This window comes from Gopherus flavomarginatus, chromosome 6 (genome assembly GCF_025201925.1).
Source record: "Gopherus flavomarginatus isolate rGopFla2 chromosome 6, rGopFla2.mat.asm, whole genome shotgun sequence".
Classification (NCBI taxonomy): Eukaryota; Metazoa; Chordata; order Testudines; family Testudinidae; genus Gopherus; species Gopherus flavomarginatus.
Genome location: NC_066622.1, coordinates 97,019,373 through 97,039,585, shown reverse-complemented (window position 1 = coordinate 97,039,585; position 20,213 = coordinate 97,019,373). Strand labels below are relative to the sequence as shown.

The 20,213-nt window shown below is 47.5% G+C and overlaps 1 protein-coding gene across 1 annotated transcript in view; it reads left to right on the top strand.

The window, feature by feature from the left end:
* Positions 1–20,213, top strand: part of CDH23 (cadherin related 23) — a 561,993-nt gene that overhangs the window by 540,306 nt on the left and 1,474 nt on the right. The window contains exons 52-67 of the mRNA XM_050959265.1: positions 2,149–2,326; positions 3,320–3,531; positions 4,456–4,650; positions 6,691–6,801; positions 7,476–7,605; positions 9,787–10,050; positions 10,746–10,907; positions 11,466–11,722; positions 13,049–13,146; positions 13,860–13,980; positions 14,754–14,833; positions 15,427–15,467; positions 15,897–15,957; positions 16,658–16,787; positions 17,349–17,471; positions 17,997–18,110. Coding sequence (XP_050815222.1) covers positions 2,149–2,326; positions 3,320–3,531; positions 4,456–4,650; positions 6,691–6,801; positions 7,476–7,605; positions 9,787–10,050; positions 10,746–10,907; positions 11,466–11,722; positions 13,049–13,146; positions 13,860–13,980; positions 14,754–14,833; positions 15,427–15,467; positions 15,897–15,957; positions 16,658–16,787; positions 17,349–17,471; positions 17,997–18,110 — 2,277 coding nt within the window. The remainder of the gene's footprint in view (positions 1–2,148; positions 2,327–3,319; positions 3,532–4,455; positions 4,651–6,690; positions 6,802–7,475; positions 7,606–9,786; positions 10,051–10,745; positions 10,908–11,465; positions 11,723–13,048; positions 13,147–13,859; positions 13,981–14,753; positions 14,834–15,426; positions 15,468–15,896; positions 15,958–16,657; positions 16,788–17,348; positions 17,472–17,996; positions 18,111–20,213) is intronic.

Here is a 20,213-nt window from a genome sequence, read left to right as displayed (position 1 = left end):
CTGTGTATGGCTTCATGAGCCATGGCATCAAGGGGTAGACTGGGTCCCCCAGGATAACTACAGGCATTTGAACATCCCCAACTGTTATTTTCTGGTCTGGGAAGTAATTCCCTTGCTGCAGCTGTTTAAACAGAATAGTGTTCCTGAAGACGCGAGCGTCATGAACCTTTCCCGGCCATCCCACGTGGATGTTGGTGAAACGTCCCTTGTGATCCACCAGTGCTTGCAGCACCATGGAAAAGTTCCCCTTTCGGTTTATGTACTGGGTGCCCTGGTGCTCCGGTGCCAAGATAGGGATATGGGTTCCATCTATCTCCTCACCACAGTTAGGGAATCCCATTGCAGCAAAGCCATCCACTATGACCTGCACTTTTCCCAGAGTCACAACCTGTCGTAGCAGCAGCTTAGTGATTGCTTTGGCTACTTGCATCGTCACAGTAGATTTTCCCACTCCAAATTGATTCCCGACTGACCGGTAGCTGTCTGGCGTTGCAAGCTTCCAGAGGGCTATTGCCACTTGCTTCTCAACTGTGAGGGCTGCTCCAGGGTCGGCTCTAGCCATTTCGCTGCCCCAAGCACGGTGGCGCGCCCTGCCACTCGTCGGTCCCGCGGCTCCAGTGTATCTCCCGCAGGCGTCCCTGCGGAGGGTCCACAGGTCCCACAGCTCCGGTGGACCTCCCGCAGGCATGCCTGCGGATGCTCCACTGGAGCCGCGGGACCAGCGGACCTTCCGCAGGGACGCCTGCGGGAGGTCCACCAGAGCCTTGGGACCGGCGTACCCTCCACAGGGATGCCTGCAGGAGGTCCACCGGAGCCGCCTGCCGCCCTCCTGGTAACCGGCAGAGCGCCCCCCGCGGCATGCCGCCCCAAGCACGTGCTTGGTGCGCTGGGGCCTGGAGCCGGCCCTGGGCTGCCTTCATCTTGGTATTCTGGCATTTCAGGGCAGGGGAAAGCAAGTCACAAAGTTCCATGAAAGTGCCCTTATGCATGCGAAAGTTTCGCAGCCACTGCGAATCATCCCACACCTGCAACACTGTGCAGTCTGTGCTTGTTTCCCGGGCCCAAAATCGGCGTTCCATGGCTAGAACCTGCCCCATTACCAGCAGGATCTCCAACACGCCGGGGCCCGCAGTTTGAGAGAATTCTGTGTCCATGTCCACATTACTCTCATCACCGCTGTGCCGTAGCTGCCTCCTCCTCGCCTGGTTTGCAGGTCCTGGTTAAGCATAGACTGCATGAGAATGCGCAAGGTGTTTACAACATCTATGATTGCTGTCTTGAGCTGAGCAGGGTCCATGCTTGCCGTGGTATGGCATCTGCACAGTTCACCCAGGAAAAAAGGGGTGAAATGGTTGTCTGCCGCTGCTTTCACGGAGGGAGGGATGAGGCTGTACCCAGAACCACCAGAGGCAATGTTTTTTGCCCCATCAGGCACTGGGATCTCAACCCAGAATTCCAATGGGTGGGGGAGACTGCGGGAACTATGGGATAGCTACCCACAGTGCAACGCTCCAGAAATTGACGCTAGCCTCAGTAGATGGACGCACACCGCCGAATTAATGTGCTTAGTGTGGCTGTGTGCACTCAACTTTATACAATCTGTTTTTAAAAAACGGTTTCTGTAAAATCAGAATAATCCCATAGTGTAGACATACCCTCTGAGCTCTCAGTTCTACCCTTTCATGCCAGTGCCAGAGCACTTTCCACAATATCTAGAGATAACTCCTCTAGCCTCTCCTGCTCACATATCTGTCTGAAAATCAGTCATATGTGCAGCAGTTTCAGCTGGTTAAAGCACAGTTTTCCTTAGTGTGAGTAGAGAGGCTGCTGCTCAGCTTGGGGAGAAGCCCCTGATGAGGGGACTGGGCTGTCTGGTAACTAGCAGTCAGCTTCTGTTGAAGCAACTATTTCCCTTCCTGCCAGGTGTGGGCTGCTGTAGTCATTGTTCCTAGTGGTGCTTGGAGACATGGCAATGGCCATTGTTATTGCTAGAGTCAGTCAGCATATTGTGTAACAAAATTAAATAGAGAGCAAGAAGGAGGATAGAAGTATTATGGAAGAGGAGATATTATTGTCTGATAAGGTCACTGTGGGTTCTCTGCCCCTTTATGTGCCTTTATCCACATGACCAGTTTGCTTTCACTTCAGGTGTTGATTACGATTCTGGACATCAATGACTTCAGGCCCCAGTTTGCCAAGCGACAGTTCAGCACCAGCATGTATGAAAATGAGCCAGCAGGGACATCTGTGATCACTATGACAGCCACGGACCTCGATGAGGGTGACAATGGAGTGGTGACCTACAGCATCGAGGGTCCTGGAGTGGGTATGTGGCCCCACTAGCAAAACTAGGCATTTAGGAGGTGGGAGAGGCACAAAGGATGTTTCCAGAGAGAGATGGAAAATACAGAAACACAGAATTAAAATTGGAGAGATCTAAGAGAACACAACGACCAAATCATTTTTCCCATTTCGCATGCTAATAAGTTATCATTGGGGCCATATGCACACACAATGGCTGCACCACAGAATATTCTGTTCCCTTCGAGGTCATGCAGTGCAGCCCTGCAGACCTTTCCACTTCTGCTCAGGCTCCGATTCTCTCTTGTCTACCACACCCAAGGCTTCCCCTTCCCAGACTTCCTAGTTACACAAATGTAAACTGTTTCCCGAGTTCCTGCTCTTGGAGTGGGCCCGCTGTACATCCTCTTACATAAATAAAAACCAGGAAAGGGTGGAGGGCAGGTTGTTTTTTGAGGTGGATGCTGACAGAGGATTCCAGAGTATTAAATATCACTTGGGGGTGGTAGGTACAAGGTCAGAGCCTGCATGTGTATATAGAAAAGGGAGGGAAAACCCCACTTTTCTGAAACCTGTGAGTTCATCCCCAATTTGCCGCAGTATCAAGAGGGCTGCAAGTGGAATAGAGGAGGAACTGAAAATAACAGGAGAACACCTATGAGCTTTAAATCTTTCAGTGAGATCAGCCACAGCCTCTCTGCGGCTTTAAGGGATTCTCTGAAATGCCAACATGCCACTAGGATGTCAGCACTTCAGAGCATATGTATCTGGAACAGGGATAGGGTTGTAGGGTCCTGAAGCCTACAGTGATTCAGATTTAGTGTGGTGATATGACTGAGGATGTTGCAGCCAATGATTTTCAACCAGTGAACTATGGTGTATTCAGCTGTCTGCCAGAATCCCTTAACTGGCTAAACTACTTCATTCTCCCAGCCCGGTTCCTAGTTTATACCATACAATAATTTATAATACTCCTGCAGAGAGCCCAGAGTGATAGATTTGTCTCTTCTGTCCCCAGAGGCCTTCAAGATTGATAAAGACTCCGGGCTCATCACATCCCAAAGACACCTACAGTCTTATGAGAGGTTCAATCTGACAGTGGTGGCAACAGACAAAGGCAGACCACCTCTGTGGGGAACCACCATGATCCAGGTGGAGGTCATTGACATTAATGATAACCGGCCAGTGTTTGTCCGGCCACCCAATGGCACCATCCTGCATATTAAAGAGGTAAACTCTGCTAACATGGTGCAGTGGTGTAGATGTCTGAACTGGTGATTACTGGCACTGTGTCATTAAGATGTCAACAGAGGGGCTTGTACTGGAAGATGCAAAACCAGGAGAAGCAACTGTGTCCCCACTAACTTAGACAGCAACGTCATGTAACAAGCCAGATTTCCAAAGGAGCAATCCATTAGCTATTGTGATCCTAGTTTTGACTGACTCTTTGATCAGATATCTCACTGTAGCCTGCTAGAACCTGTCCCTGTAGAACCTGTCCCTACCAGAGGGTCTCATGAAGGGTTCAAGGAGAGCAAATTACTGGGAACTGTCAGGGGAGCTTTAGGGAACTGAAACTTCAGGAGACAAGCAAAATAAAGAAACCACTGATCAGAGTGTGCCAAGTGTATTTATAAATGAGGTCTTCAATCTGGGGACTGGAACACTGACATTTTAAATAGTTTATTGTCTACGTGAAGCTCTGCTTAGCTCATACAGAACCCAGATAGACAATGAGGCTGTTTTTCAGGTGTAGAAAATGATGCCTTTGTTGGTGTTCCCGGACTCCTTTGGAAGCTGTCCTGTATACTCCTGCATGTCTGAAGCTGTAACAACTGCCTTGGCCACCAGATAGAAGCATTGCAAACAGACGAGAAAGCTAGGGATATTGTCGGCAGTGCAGATGTACAGTGGAGGTGTGCATGAATTGTACTGGTGTGATTTAAGCCAGCATTTTGTCCTGGATCACCTTACAGTTCATAGCAGGGACTCTGTTGAAATGTTTGGGGGTGTTCACAGAAACAGACAGGGCCCCCATTAAGTACTTTGCAGGCCACTCTTCTTGTCATGGTCTGTAGAGAGGGGAGTTGGGAGATTTATTGGCGTGTGTTCCCCCTGTACATGGATTGATATTCTGCTCATGTGTGTGAATAGGAAATACCTCTCCGGTCCAATGTGTATGAAGTCTATGCCACAGACAAGGATGAGGGTCTCAATGGAGCTGTACAGTACAATTTATTGAAAACTGGAGCAGGGAATAAAGACTGGGAGTACTTCAGCATCGACTCCAGCAGTGGACTCATCCAGACAACAAGGAGGCTCGACCGAGAGAAGCAAGCAGTGTACAATGTAAGTCTGGGAAAAGGAGTGGTGGCTGGGACATGGATTTAGTCCACATGCTTGTTTGTCCATATCACAAAACTGTTACCAAGTTTGTCCTTCTCTGTCTCAGACCTGGCATCACAGGGAATGAACCATATTATCATTGAGGGAGAGTTGTATGGAGGCTCAGGACTGGTCATGCAGCAGAAAAGGACAGGGGTACACTGGCAGATCTGTGGGTGGACACAGGACTGCAATAGCTGGGGTTGTTAGCAGGTCAGGATGGAAACCTTCCCCTGAGTGGTATGGGTGAGTCCTGCACAATGGCTGATCTCACTGTGTTAGGCTCTCTCTCTGTGCATTTCCCACTTTCACAATTAAAATCTCACCTCTCAAATAATAAAAATAGCAGGAAGCAGTAACTTAGAAACTGCAAGTCCTGATGATGAACTGTTTCTCTGACACTTTGGTGTATTCATCCCAACCCTTGTCCCTGTCCAACTGTGGCCTTGGGCTGCTGTGTGCCATTGCAACTCCCCCCCGAAGTAATCATCTGGCAATCCAGCTACATTTAGGGTGTTACGCATGCCGCATTCAGGCCTTTAGAGAGGGGTTTAAATGTTGGAGCTGTACATTTTTCAGCTTGTGGTAATTTTAGGTCTACAGCTCACCCCAGGCTGCTGAGCACAAACCTCCCTAGTTTATCAAATGTATCAAAAGATTTACCAGCCTGACAGCTGAGGGAAACATGATATTAATACATTCTCCGATTCCATGCCGTTTGCTCCAAGATATAGGGTCACTGTTATCTTTCATTTGCTATACCTAGCCCAGAAAAAACCTCTTCTATCAGCCTTCACCTTTTTCTCAGTCCCTAACTGTCCCCGTGCCTCAGTGGGTGACAGCTGAGAGAGCCAAATTCAGGACGAAGTGCTGAGAAATAGGGTAGACTCACCCCAAAGTGGTGGCTATTCTATCAATAGGTTATACCAAGCCAGTAACAAAAGTGAATTTCTCTCTCACCGCATTGGTTAGCAAGAAGCCAAAGCTGCAGTCTCCTTAGGCACCGGCCCTCATCTCACCACCCAGACACTGGACTCTATGATGACGGTTACTGAAAAGCAGTTTAATCACATAGAGGGTCCTTCTAATCCCAAGAGATCAGCCACATAGACAGATCAATATATAACTCAGATCTTAGTCTGTAATCACGCTAATGCTAATCCTTTTAATAACTAAAACTAAAGGTTTAAAACAAGAGAGTTCATAATGGCTAACAGATCATATACATACAAATAGTTGCAAAGTCCTTACATCAGGTTTGTAGCAGTGATGGAATAAACTGCTAACTTGTAAGTCTCCCTGGTAATTTCCAGAAGATTGGAAGGTCCTCAGTCCGTAGTTCAAAATGGTCCATAGTTTAGTTGTAGTCCATAGTCCACAGAATCAGGGCAGGAAGGGGCAAAATGGAGATATCTCAGGGATCTTTTATATCCTCTACCACGTGCCTGGAAATTTATTGTCTCAAGATGGAGTCCAGGGTCCCCTGAGCATATCACATGTCCTTATAGGGCTTGATGACTCACAGGGTGTAGCCATTGCCCATATTCTTGCTGAGGCATCCACTGGAAGATCTATCTGGGCAGAATGAGGCTCTTCTGTGGCCATTGTGAGGGCCAAGTGTCTTTGATGGGCCATCAGTACATTACTCTTTGGCCTTAATGTAAATTTTACCTGGTGGGTGTTACCCAGGAATGCAACACACATGTATGATTTCACTACATAGCCAATATTCATAACTTCAGATACAAAAATGATACATGCATATAAACAGGATAATCATACTTTGTGAACCATAACTTTTCCATTGACACCTTACATGACATACTTTGTACAAGAGTTGTTGCAATTGTCTAACAGTGATAATATCAATGATAAATGTTCATATTCAATCATACAGCATCACACTAACTTTTTGGCTTGCAGTAGGGCCCCCTCATTTGCTAGTGTTTTGCAGTCTTAAAAGGCAAGCGTGTTTCCAAAGTTGTATGTGTGTTTCTCCTGCAGCTGATCATCGTGGCATGTGACCAAGGCCAACCCGCATATGAGACCATGCAGCCTCTCCAGGTGGCACTGGATGACATTGATGACAATGAGCCCATCTTCCTGAGACCACCTGTAAGCAGAGCTATCTTGTCCCCTTGCAGTGGACAGTTCTAGGTGAAGGCACTATCCGAGTATGTCTACACAAGGATAAAAGACCATGGCTGGCCTGAATCAGCTGACTTGGGCTTGGGTTGTAGAGACATTCAGGATTGGGCTGGAGCCCGAGCTCTAAGACCCGCCACCTCCAAGGATCCCAGAGCTTGGGCTCCATCCCAAGCCCGAGCATCTGCACAGTGGTTTTCACTCCCGGAGCCCAAGCCCCGCAAGTCCAAGTCCAGGGCAGCCATGGGTTTTTGATCTCTGTGTAGACGTAGGACACACTGAAGTTAGTGAGACAGCAGACAGTTAATGTGCTAAGTGAAAATGAACATTAGCCACAAAAACAAAAATTCTCATCTCAATCCAGCTGCCAATCCTGAGCCTTCCCTATGGTGCCTGGGGGGTGCAGTGTGTAGTATATGTGATGAGTAATGCGGTCCCTAGGGATTAACTGAAGCCTTTGGTGCTACTTGAATTAAGTTTGTTCTGATTTGTCTATTATTAGCATTTTAAGGCAAAGAGAGAGAAAGTCTCCAATCCATGAGGTCAGAGTGAGCTCTATAACATTGTGATCGTTGTTTATTCTTACTACTCTACTGCCTTCCCCTGTAACACTCCTTCTCTTCTCCCTGGGCCCACGCTGGCAGAGAAGTAGCCCTCAGTATCAAGCTCTGTCTGTTCCTGAACATTCCCGCCCTGGTACCATTGTGGGGAATGTCACTGGTGCTGTGGATGCAGATGAGGGCTCCAATGCCATCGTCTATTACTTCATAGCAGGTAGAGTTGCTTCCCTTCTTAGGTTCTCTGCGGGTTGTTTATGTTGTGCTGCTGCTTTAATTTTGGATCAGTTAAGGGCTTATTTACACTTAAAACGCTATTGTGGCGCAGCTGCACCACTGCAGTGTAGATGCTACTTATGCCGATAGAAGGGGTTCTCCCATCGGCGCAGGTAATCCATCTCCCCAAGAGGCAATAGCTAGGTCAATGGAAGAATTGTTCTGTTGACCTAGCACTGCCTGCACGGGGACTTAGGTCGGTTTAACAAGGCTGCTCAGGGGTGTGGATTTTGTCCACCCCGATCGACATAGACAAACTGACCTAATTTTCTAGTGCAGACCGGGCCTCAGTGTTGGTGAAGGTGCAGGACAGAGCGCAATACCTAGAGCCAGGCATAATGACAGCTGCTGTCCAAGCTTCATCAACGCCTCTCTGTCCCAGCACCTACATCCTGACCTTCACCAGCCCCTAGCTATTCCAGCCTTATGACCCCTAAACTCTGCCATTGCATCGCAATCTCGGCTGGGAGCAAAGCTGCAATTCTAGCCCTTGGACCATCACACAGCCCTGAAGATACTCCTTGATCTTAACTTGCAACTCTGCTGCTATTCCAAGGGTGATTTAAAATGGCTTAAAATCGAGGTGGATGGACAATCATGTCAACTCACTGCCTTTAGAAACTTACAGCATGTGTGTCCAGGTTTCTACGTAGATCTCTTCAGATGGGCCCCACAGATGCCATTTCCTGCCTGGGGGTGCTGTACTGTTATTTTAGCTATTGCAGAGGCAGAGGGCATCCATGGTCCTAAAATAAAATCCATAAGGTATTGCTTTGCCCTGGCACGAACACAACATTGCTGCTGTAAATGCAGTAGTGGCAGTGCCTGCTCTCCTTACCCTGTGAAAAATGCAGCTGTCACACAGAGCAGGTTGCTAGTGGCACAGTATCACATTCCATCTGACAATGTGACACTCCATACCAAGGACCCCAACACATCTTACCAGGCATATGGCATGAAGCTGCATCGCTAAGCCAGAGAAACACTATCCTGCTGTTTCATGGGTTAATTAGGAGCTGAAAAAAGGGGATGTCAGGAAAGTTGCTTGTAGCAGGGTGCCATAATAAGGCAACTGGCATGTGTGTGCACGTTGACAGCTGTTTAAACCTTTGGCAGGGAGATGTGAGTCCTTACGTGAACTCAGTGATGTTTCACACAGTGACAGCCTATTCTGGTGAGCACATTTCTTGGGGGATAGTTTTTAAACCTCTTTCATAAGATGAGAAACTCAGCGCATGAGTTGAATTAAAGAAAATGAAACAATTAAACTGAAAGGCCAGCTCAGCTGGGAAGAAGGAGAAGAAAGGGACAGGGAAAGTCGAGTGGGAGAAAGAGACAAACAGACGTCCACTTTATAGGCTTGATATTCATGGAGTAGACACAAACACACACACAGACACACAGCTTGTGAGACCTTTCCTAGCACCCTCCGTGCCACACAGGAACATCCCAGGTGAGAGCTGTGGTATCAGTTGTGTGGCTTTCATGTGTGCATCTCATGGGGGACTTGTTGACCCCTCCCATCTGCCTTTTCCTAGCAGGTTTAGAGGTATTTATGCAGAGGACTATTCATACATAAGAGGCTATCCAAAGAGGGAAGTGGATGTGAGGTAGCGTGGTAAGGAGAACGCGAGGAGCCATTGTCATGGCATCAGTAGGGCTAATTCTAGGAGATACAGAAATGGATCCAGAGTGTTCCATTTATATCCTGCCATGTGTTAAAATATCATATGAATTCCTAAGAACTGGTGATGTTTTAGACCTCAGGATTCCTTCGTGTTAGCAGAACCAGAATCAGGATTCATAAGCAGACTCAGTGAGCTGTGCTGGGAAGGGAATGTATCTTACTGGGTGTTTGTAAAAGATCTGTAAATGTATGGAACTAGAAACATTTTGAAATGTTTTCCTGTGAGGACAAGGAGACCTGGACACCATTTCTAGGCCTGACTGGAGTGGACCCAATGTAATCCTGTGGGAAGGGAGGGCAATCTGGGGAAAGGCCAGGTTTATGGTCTGAACTGGACTTCTGTGCCCATCTGTGCTCCTCATCTATGTACCAGATCCAAAAGGGAAGTTTTAGGGCACAGGTAAGACTGACTTGCATTCCATTTACCCTTCCTAGCTGGTAACAGGGAGAACAATTTCAAGTTAAGCCAGGAGGGGAAGCTGCAGGTGCTACGAGACCTGGATCGAGAGACAGAACCCTATTATTCCATCATTGTCAAAGCCTCCAGTAACAGGAACTGGACACCTTCTAGAGGTCACAGGGCAGCCAGAATCCAGGCCTTGGACCCCAGCACAGATACCACTCTGCAGGAAGTCCGGATCTTTCTGGATGATATTAATGATCAGCCTCCCCGATTCTCTAAGTCAGAATACACAGCAGGTAAGGGGTGGTGTTACGAGAAGATGTCCAGCTGGTTGGTTGACTGTTTTCCCTGGGTAAAAACAGAGGCTGCCATTTAAGGATACAAGATCAGGTCCTGAGCATCCTGGGCTGGTGAGGGCTGAGATTACTGTGGCTTGGGATGGGAACTATTGGAAGGAAAACTGTACAAGAGGAGAAATCCAAACTTCTCCAAGGAGATAGTGGAGGGGACCTGGATTAACCCACCAAGCTAAGCTCCATTCCCGAAACCTGCCATACTGCACAGCCAATTACAATCTACCAGCAAAGCCCTGGACAGCAGCAGGCGATTATACTGTCAGCTGCAAGCTTCCCAGGGAGGTTCACTTGCTGATGAAGACTGTTTGACACAGGAGCCTGTCTGTGCAGCTCCATTATAGCCCTGGCTTCTTTCCCTCTTTGGGAAAGATTACTGGCAAAGCCAGGAAAACTGAACAGGTTCAGGGGTCAAATGGGCATATTGTCTATAGGACTGATAAGGAAACTTCTTGGCAAGAGGTTATTTTGGAGGGTGGAAGGGTTGAGGGATCCCTCTTTGCCATGATGGCAATTGGCATTTTCAGAGGAACCTCTTCCTTACAGTACCTCCTTACTCCGGGGGGTGTGGCCCAAGATTCATTTACATACACTACTCCATTTTCTTCTCTTCCTTTCCTGTCCCTCACCCCCAAAAGGGGTTGCGACGGATGCCAAGGTGGGTTCAGAGCTGATCAGGGTAGTGGCACTGGACTCTGATGTGGGGAACAATAGCCTGGTCTTGTACAACATCCTGGGGATCCGTTACATCAAGCAGCACTCCAATGACTCGGAGGAGGTGGCCAGCATCTTCAGTATTGGTAAGTACCCATTTGTCACCACAGGAGCCTCAAGCAGAGATGTTCTCACTAGACAGCACAGAGATCCAAAGGTTCTCATTCCTCTCCCTCCCACACATAAGCAGGGACCGAAATGACAGTTAGCTAGTCCGAGTGGGGAAGTTTAAAGGTGCCATATGTTTACAGCCAGACCTCCCATCTCAGATTTCTTTTGTTTCACATGTGATCCTCCCACAGCAGTTGCTGAAATTGATGCACTGTTTCTGTGGCTCAGAGTGGGTACGCAGAGCTGTCCACCACACAGATAGGGAGCACCTTTTTCTTTTTCTCATTTCTTCTTCTACGGCTTCAACAGTCCCTTGCTGGGGAGCCATTTGAAGTAGGCATGGGTTTGCGTGAGGAGGCAACAGCCTCCAAGGCACAAGGAGAGGAATAATGTTCACACCGGAGATGATGTTATGGGCCAGGTTATATGCTATGGATAAATCCCCATCCAGCCCAAGCAGCACAAAGAGTCTATTTATTTACTGATGGTCATCTAAAATTATTGGGATAATTCTTGATTGGCTCTCCCCAAAGGTAACTTGGATGGGATCCTGCGAACCTTTGACCTTTTCACAGCCTACAACCCTGGCTATTTTGTGGTGGACATCATGGCTTCAGACCTAGCAGGGCATAATGACACTGCCATTGTCGGAATCTACATCTTGCGTGATGACCAGCGGGTGAAAATCATCATCAACGAGATCCCAGACAAGGTGCGGCAGTTTGAGGAAGAGTTCATCAGTCTGTTGTCCAACATCACAGGAGCCATTGTCAACACAGATGACGTGCAGGTAATAACAGCTCCTGGGCCATGCACATACCCTGATGTGCCATAACATGGCTCACACTGCTTAGAATCTGGGACTAGATGTAGAGGATGGATCACTTGAAATTACCCTGTTCTGTTCATTCACTCTGAAGAATCCGGTCACTGTCGAAAGACAGGATACTGGACTAGATGGACCATTGGTCTGACGCCGTATGGCCATTTTTATGACTTACAACAGAAATCCAGCCACAAAGTGATTGATCTATCACTGATGGTTCAAGAACCCCCCTTATTTTATTTTTAACTGGTCTCCCGTGAAACAGGAGCAGAATGTGTGCCCTGTTCCTTCCACCACCCACCATCATGAACTCTAGTGGCAGCAGAGAGGGATCCAATCTTCTGCAGCACTTTTGACATCTAATGTCTCTGTATGGAAAGTTAGCATGTTGGGATATAGCCAGACTGGAAACACTTGATCATTTGTGTATCAGCTCAGTGGGAACACTGCAGGATAGAGCTAACAAAAATATCAGCTTATCATTGTTCTGGAAAGAGAAGAGTGCTTATGTGAGAGGTACCAAGCCCCCCACCCCCACCTCCACCCTTCTCTGCTGGTCTATTATATGAATAATTCTTAGCAGTTATATAAAGTATGGGTATCTTCAAAGTGCCTTACAGACTGATTCAGTCTCCTAGCATGGCTGTATGGGAAGTAAGTAATATCGTCCCCATTTTACACATGGACAAACTGATATGGAAAGGGGTTGTGACTAGTCCAAGCTCACACAAGAAGTCAGTGGAAGATCTGGGATTAGAACTGAACAGCTCCTGGCTTCCTACTCAACCCAAATGTCTGTGCTGCCCCTGCATGCATGGGCAAGGATAGCAGCCCTTTCTGGGACAGCAGTTTGTGTCTTTGTGGAGCAGGAAAGGAGGCATAACAGTTGAATAAAGGAAGAGGGCCTCAGCCATCTATTTCAAACCCAAAGTGGCCTTAGTTTGCTGAGTTATGGTGTAGGACCTCCTGACTGAGGTGAATGGCCAAAGCAGTAGGCGAGCAAATTGCAGAGATGGGCCCAAAATGAAAACTTTAAAAAGACTAATAGAGCATTGCAAGAAAGCCCTGGCTTACAGTCTCCTATTAGTGAGATCTTTTCTGGGATGTGTTCTGAACTGGGGTTTCAGCCCTCTCTGAATTCCTAACAAACTGTACCATGAAAGAACCGATATGGGCATGGCCTGATAGTACGCACAAAGCCCTATGGTGTGCTAGAGCCTGGGGTGGCTACCCTTGAAGGTGACATGTTCCCTGTGGCTGTATCATCAGCATCTGTTTTCTCTCTCTTAGTTCCATGTGGACAAAAAGGGCCGTGTGAACTCTGCCCAGACAGAGTTGCTGATCCACGTGGTGAATAGAGAAACCAATAGGATTCTGGATGTGGAGCGGTAAGCTACTGTCTCTCTGTATGCATAGATGGGAGAGGGAAGGAAGCAGGAGGAGGGGCATTCAAGCTTTTGGAATCGATAAGGAAGTTTTATATCTGTGTACTTCATTTCAAAGCACTGAAAGGTTGATGCCAGTAACACTGGATCTAATGCATCTTTCTGTGTGGATAGGCTTGTCCTCCCAAGGAAATCTTACTGTGTTTAAACATGCATTAATGGACCCAAGTCTGATCATGACTGACTGGTCGGTGTAAACAAGGTGAAGTCATATTAGGCATTGTTTCCAACTTAGGCATCCTGTCCTCGTCTCTAGAGCAGTGAGGACAATGAAATAACACCTGCACAAACCCCACTTTGCCCCAGTTCTTCATGACTGCTGCCTTAGCTCCACCAGCAAAGCTTGTTGCCAGCACCAGAACAAGTGGCTATCACATTCCAATACTGAATTTTAAAGAAACATCTGCTAGCCTTGAAATCTGGTTAGCTTGCTACATAGCCAGGAACTTGCTGATCAAGTCATTTGCAAAGTCTCTTCTGGTACCATCCAAACTGCCCAAAGCAACGTGCACTTCTGCCTCCCAATACCATTGTGCCCTGCGCTATCTGAAGGAGGGTTCAGAATCTCCTGGGCTAAACTTTTAAAAGGTATTTTGGTGGTCATGAAATGAGAGGAGCCCCTATTCAAACATCCGCTCTCTTTTCTTTCTTCCTAGAGTGATCCAGATGATTGATGAGAATAAGGAGCAGCTGAGGAATCTCTTCAGGAATTACAACGTGTTGGACGTGCAGCCTGCCATTACTGCCAGGGCCCCAGATGACCTCTCAGCACTGCAGGTAAAGGAGAGGGGTATCTTTGATTCCCTACCTGCCTGTGCCATCAACCCTTTCACTTCCCTGACAATCACTTGGCATGGCTGTCCAGCCTACCCACTGGGTGACACTAAAGGAAAGTGTCTCTTGCATGATTGCCTCCAAATTGCCTTTTTTTAAAATAGGAAAGTGGTATTTACAGCTGCTGACATGTAGCAGAAGGAATTATTTCTCCAGGAATCTACTGTCACCCAGTGGAGTGGGGTGAGTTGACAGCAGGACACGTTAAACCTAGAGGCTAAGGGTATGTCTACACTATCCGCCGGATTGGCGGGCAGTGATCGATCAAGCAGGAGTCGATTTATCATGTCTAGTCTAGATGCGATAAATCGACACCCGAGTGCTCTCCCGTCAACTCCTGTACTCCACCGTCACGAGAAGCGCGGGCATAGTCAGTGGGGGAGCAGCAGCAGTTGACTCACCGCAGTGAAGACACCGCGGTGAGTAGGTCTAAGTACATCGACTTCAGCTATGTTATTCACGTAGCTGAAGTTGCATAATTTAGGTCGATTCCTCCCCCTCCTCCCCCATGTAGACCAGGCCAAAGTTGCTTTACTGCATCCACTAGCAGGTGATGGACTGTCCCTTCTCTACAATATGTACTTTCTTCCTGTGGGCCCAGGCTTGCCTAAAACTTGGAAACATTTCCTCTTGTATTACTATCCTGCTTGTTTGCTCTCCATCTGCAGGTTTAAAATTGCTCACATCTGTTACAAATAACTTGTTATCTTTTCTAGATGGCAATTATCATCTTGGCTATTCTCCTCTTCCTGGCTGCCATGCTCTTCATCCTCATGAACTGGTACTACAGAACAGTGTGAGTAACCCTTAGCACCTGGGACTGCAGGACAATGCAAGTATATGAATAAACCTAACTCTTTGGATATTATAGAGCAGAATAAATGACAACAATAACCTGAAATGACAGAACATCATGAGTAACCCATGCAACCTGGGAACGATAGACCAGAATGGCTAATCTAAGATCCTGGATACTGCAGGATGAAATGATGCAATTTTAAATGCACCTAGTCTTTCAATGGAATTCAGGCTCCTAGCTCACATATGCTGAAAATATTACTTAAGAGCCCAAGAATCACAATCCTTTGAGTAGTCCTGACATAAAGGATCATTCTTCAGTGACTGAAATAATATACCAAGAGACTACAAATGTTAGAGCTCTAGCCAAGAGAAGGCGGCACCACCTGAGCTAATAGATTGTTTTTGAGAACGTTCTGAAACCATAGGTCTTCTCCTTGCTGTCTAGTGATCTATGACTGTATGTGGGAAGAGATTTGCAAGCGCTGTCCCATTTCACATGATTGTTCCTCACACATCTCTCCATTAAGTCTTTCTTTTTCTCTCTTTCTTTCAATTAACTTAATTTTTTTTTTTCATTTTTTCCCCCAGACACAAAAGGAAATTAAAAGCTATCGTGGCCGGCTCAACAGGTGGGAGACCTTAGGGTTTTTTTTTGTTGATATAACAATATGAGATTCTTCTTGAAGACATGCAGGCTAATAAATATGGGGAAAATAGTGTGAAATAGATATTGGCAGTGAGGAGAAACCCTGGAATCTGCTGAAAGAGACTTTGGGCTGCTAGTGGGCAATAAATTAGAAATGAGTTTGCCTTGTTAGTGGTAATAGATGCATAGATATGACATTGGGAGAATTTTTTTTAGTTGCCAGAGCTTTGCATTATCAGCCCCATAATATCTCCCCCATTGACATTGCAGTTGTTTCTTTCAAGATCTAGGGTGCTGGGCTGTCCGTTCCCTATCTCTCCCTCCAAATAGAAGTGTGGATTTGTGCCATGCTGTTGTCTGTTACTTAGCTTATATAAATGTCAGTCTAACCTACACCTGCTGCCTTCCACAGGAAACCGAGGCTTCATGGACATCATGGACATGCCAAACACAAATAAATATTCCTTTGATGGGTGAGTTCACAATACTTTTTTTTTGCTTTTCACAGTTCACTCTACGTGACACAGCAGGAGGAATCTCTGATATTCCATGGGCAGAACAAGTGTTTTAGCACCACCACTGGGTTCTGCTAGCACTTCCAACACAAATCATCTCTGTAGCCACTTGCCACTGAAAGCTAGGATTCCACAGCCTGGTAGTATCAGGAAACACCATAACATTAGTTAGACCTGGACCTCTCTTGCAAGTCACCCTTCGTATTAATCCAGCACCATCAGCACCAAAGCAGTGCAGACTAGTGGCACCTACTGATGAACTGCAGACACAACAGAACTTTGAAAATCACCTGCAGGCAGATGTTACAGTTCTACAGTTTATCCCCTATAGATTCTTACAGAAAGGGGTCTGAGCCAGGTGGTTTTTGCTTGAAGTTGTTGTTTAAATGCCTAATCCAGGCTTTTAGAATTAATCGTACATAAATGCCTCTTAATTTAACTACAGCTTGAAGGCACATGGAGGATTGAAGCAAATTCATATTTTGTTTGTGATGAAAGGAGGCGATATGACCTTGTCAGAGTCTGGTTTTTGGGATGAGTGGTTGCAATGCATAAAGCCCTAGAGTAGAATAAGGTGTTATTTTCAGAGAAGCAGCTATAGCGGGCCCTGTCTTACTGTCTCCCTTCATTCACCTCAGCCCTTTGTGTGTTTGTGTAGGGCTAACCCTGTGTGGCTAGATCCTTTCTGCAGGAATATGGAGCTAGCAGCGCAGGCAGAGCATGAAGATGACCTACCTGAGAACCTGAGTGAAATCACAGACCTATGGAACAGCCCAGCCAGGACTCACGTGAGATACTGCCAGCTTATTCTTACCCTCGATGGGGGAAGTGACAGTTCAGTCAGGATTCAGATGGACTGAGTTAGCATCTCACTTATTCCAGTAAAAATCAGGAGTAATTCCATTGTAGTTAATAGAGCTACCCCAGCCCAGGCCGCCCTTTCTTCCCCAGGCCCCGCCCCTCTTCCCAAGCTCCTGCCGTCCCCGCCCCTCTTCCCCCACCAGAGCCCAGAGGGCGCACACACCCCTAGGCCTCCCAAGCATCCCCGGTCCCTGAGTGCACGGCCTGGACCCCAGCCCCAGAGCTCAGGGAGGACGGGTGGGCAGCGCAAGCACAGCTCCAGCCGCCCAGACTCGCTGGCCACAGTCTAGGGCTCTGGGGGAAAGAGCCGGCCTGCAGCCCCGCAGAGCACCAGTGGGAAACAGGTGGGAGACTGAGGGCAGAGCATGGGTGGACCACACAAGGCTATTTGGAGAGGCACAGCCTCCCCCAGCCTTTGATATCCGCTACCCATGGTTCTGCCCCATTTTTGCTGAGGTTTTGTTTTCAGAAACTCCCGTCCGTTGTAGGGAACATTTGGAAGAGAGCCCTCTGCTGCCAAACCCGATGACGACCGTTACCTGCGAGCAGCCATCCAGGAATATGACAACATTGCCAAACTAGGTCAGATCATGCGGGAAGGGCCCATCAAGGTGAGTAAAGCTGGCTTCCTCCATTTTTGTCCAATAGGGTTCACATTTTGGTCCTATGCCATCTTAGTCATCGTCCTTCTTCATGAAAGGAGCAGGAGAAGGTGAGGTTTCCAAATAGCTCCAGATTTGCCACAGCTGAGAAGAATGTTTCCCTGACACAAGCCAGTGCAGACTAGTCTTTGCTGTGTGAACCTGTTGGGAACCTAACAGGAACACAGCTCTGAAATTCACCCAACTAGACACAGCACAATCTTTGAGCAGAAAACCAGCCTTGGCATCTAACTGTTGGAACAGCAGTAGCAAATGCACTATGGCAAATCCCATGTTTAAAATGTGATGGCACTGGATTGGCGTGAAAGCACATAGTTTTGTTTGAGATCATTTTTTGTTTAGGGGAAAGTGCCTGCCTGGTTCCTCTTGGATGGGGTTAGGTTCACACCTGGAATTCCTCACCGAGATAGTTTGAGTTTGGGGCTGGCAGGGAGAAGCCCCTGTATAATCTCTCCTGTTGCCCCCTCCATCCAGGGCTCTCTCTTGAAGGTGGTCTTGGACGATTACATGCGGCTGAAAAAACTGCTTGCCCAGAGGATGGTGCATAAAGCCACCACCAGTCAGGGGGACCAGTCCTCGGTTACCGAGGTAGAAAGCTTGTGCATGGACATGAGAGGAAATGCTTGCTGTGCCCTCTGGAATGGGGTGTCTGTTTCCATGCCTTTGACCTGCTCTAAACTCTGCTGGGTGACCTTTTTGCCCCCTAAAGCTGTGTGAGCTCATGGCTGCCGGTTTAACCAGACACAGGGTAGGGGTCTCCCTCCACCTTTTACTGGAGGCCATACTCAAAAAAACATTCTGACTTGGCACAAAGAGAGATTCCAGCCATAGCCACATTCCTGGCCATCTCATCACCAGGGTGCAGAATGGAACGGTGCTGGAATACAGTGGAGTTGATGGCATGCCACTCAGCAGAGTATGTCTCCCCCAGGATGGGTCTGACAACAAGATAGTGTCTGTCTTTACTCTCTAAATGTCCACACTGACTCTTCTTTTCATCCCCCAGTTAATGTGACATCCTACCATTCACCAGTTCCCCCTTTATCCTGTTTGCTTGGACCATTTGCTCTTTGGAACAAGCCTTTAGAATATATCATTCCAATAATAATAGTTAGCTGATCAGCCTCTCCATTTCTGCAGCACTCTGTTCTCCTGATTCTCCGACATTGCTGCCTGCTCATTCAGCATCTCATTTGGTCACTCTCCTCCTCTTGACCCCACTTATGTTGGTGTGACTCAGAATTGTGTCCCCTTCTATCGTGGCAGCATCTTCCACTTTCTCAGCTTCTAGCTCTGTCTCTGTGAAGGATTCCCGGGCCTGCCTCTCTCTGGGTCCAATCTCACATCTCCTCCCACTCTCCCAGCCAAAATCTCAAACTGTCTCTCCAAAGCACAGGTTTTTGTTTATCCTCCCAGTGCATGGCCATTTCATTTCCTATGCCCCCTATGCTCCCATCTGCCAGGCTGGCCGCCTCTCTCATTCAGCTCCTCTTTTTCCGCCTTCAGGCCAGACTTCAACTCATCCCTGGTGTTTGTTCTGTAGAATATTGTCAAATATCCATCCTTCCTCCTTTGTGCTCACAGCTAAACCATGGCCAGTGGCAGCTAGCCACACTCACTCATGCCTGTCACCCCAAACGAGGTATGGGCCGCCAACAACAGATCTCCAGAGTCCTCTATCCTGGCAGTGGCAGCTAGTGCCTCCGCTTAATGATGGGGCTGCAGGTAGCAAAGCCCACTCCAGATCTTTTTTCTATCTCTTCACCATCCCCTCCACCGTTGTAGGTTAAGCAGATTTTCAGAGTGGAAAAGTTGAGACATGGTTATGGGGAAGGGTTTAGGGGATGGGAGTTGATGGAGAGGTGAGAGAAAAAGAGGCCCGTCTTCTACCACATTTTCCCTTTCAGAATGAAAATCTGAGAAACCTTACAGTACAGGGCAGGGTGGGAGACAACAGGAGTTAGCCTCCTCCTCTTCCTCCTCACAGACCCCCAGCTCAGAGCCAGTTCTTACTTTCCTAGCTCCCTTTAATCTCTTTCCCCACAGCTCTGAACCCTCATTCACACACAGCACCATTTCCCTTCACTTACGTTCCCTCAGAATCCCACTCGCTTATCCTCAGTCATGCTGGCAAACCCACCCCTCCCACTTAAGCCTCCTCCATTCCCAAAGTCCCCTCAGCTCTCTTCAACCCAATCCTGGATTGTGCAAAAAGCTCTTTCCTCCTGGCCTCCCCTGCCTTCGTTGGCCTTCGCTCCCCTTGTCTGCCCCCAGCCCTGATACTCTAAAACTAGTGGAGTCTCTGTCAGGCTAGTTAGAAGAAAAAAGTATCTGAAAATCTACTGTTGAAATCTCCCACTTGAACTCACCCCATTTTCACTCTCCACTGCACAGTATTTTGCTCCAAGACCAACACAGCTCAAAAACCAATTCCATGATCTTACTGTAATATGAAAAATAATTACTTCATAATTTACATTGCAGCTCCTTGGGGGCAGGGACTGTCTCAGTCTATATTTCTGTACAGCCTCTAGCACAACTTAGCCTGGTCCCAGCTGAGGCCTCTGGGTGCCACTGAGGAGGAGCAGAGGAGTTCATAGTTACAGATTTTGTGTTAATGCTCATAGACCGTGTAGGATCTACCTCAGATTCCAGTTCAGCTTTAAGTTGAAACAAAGAAAACACTGCTGT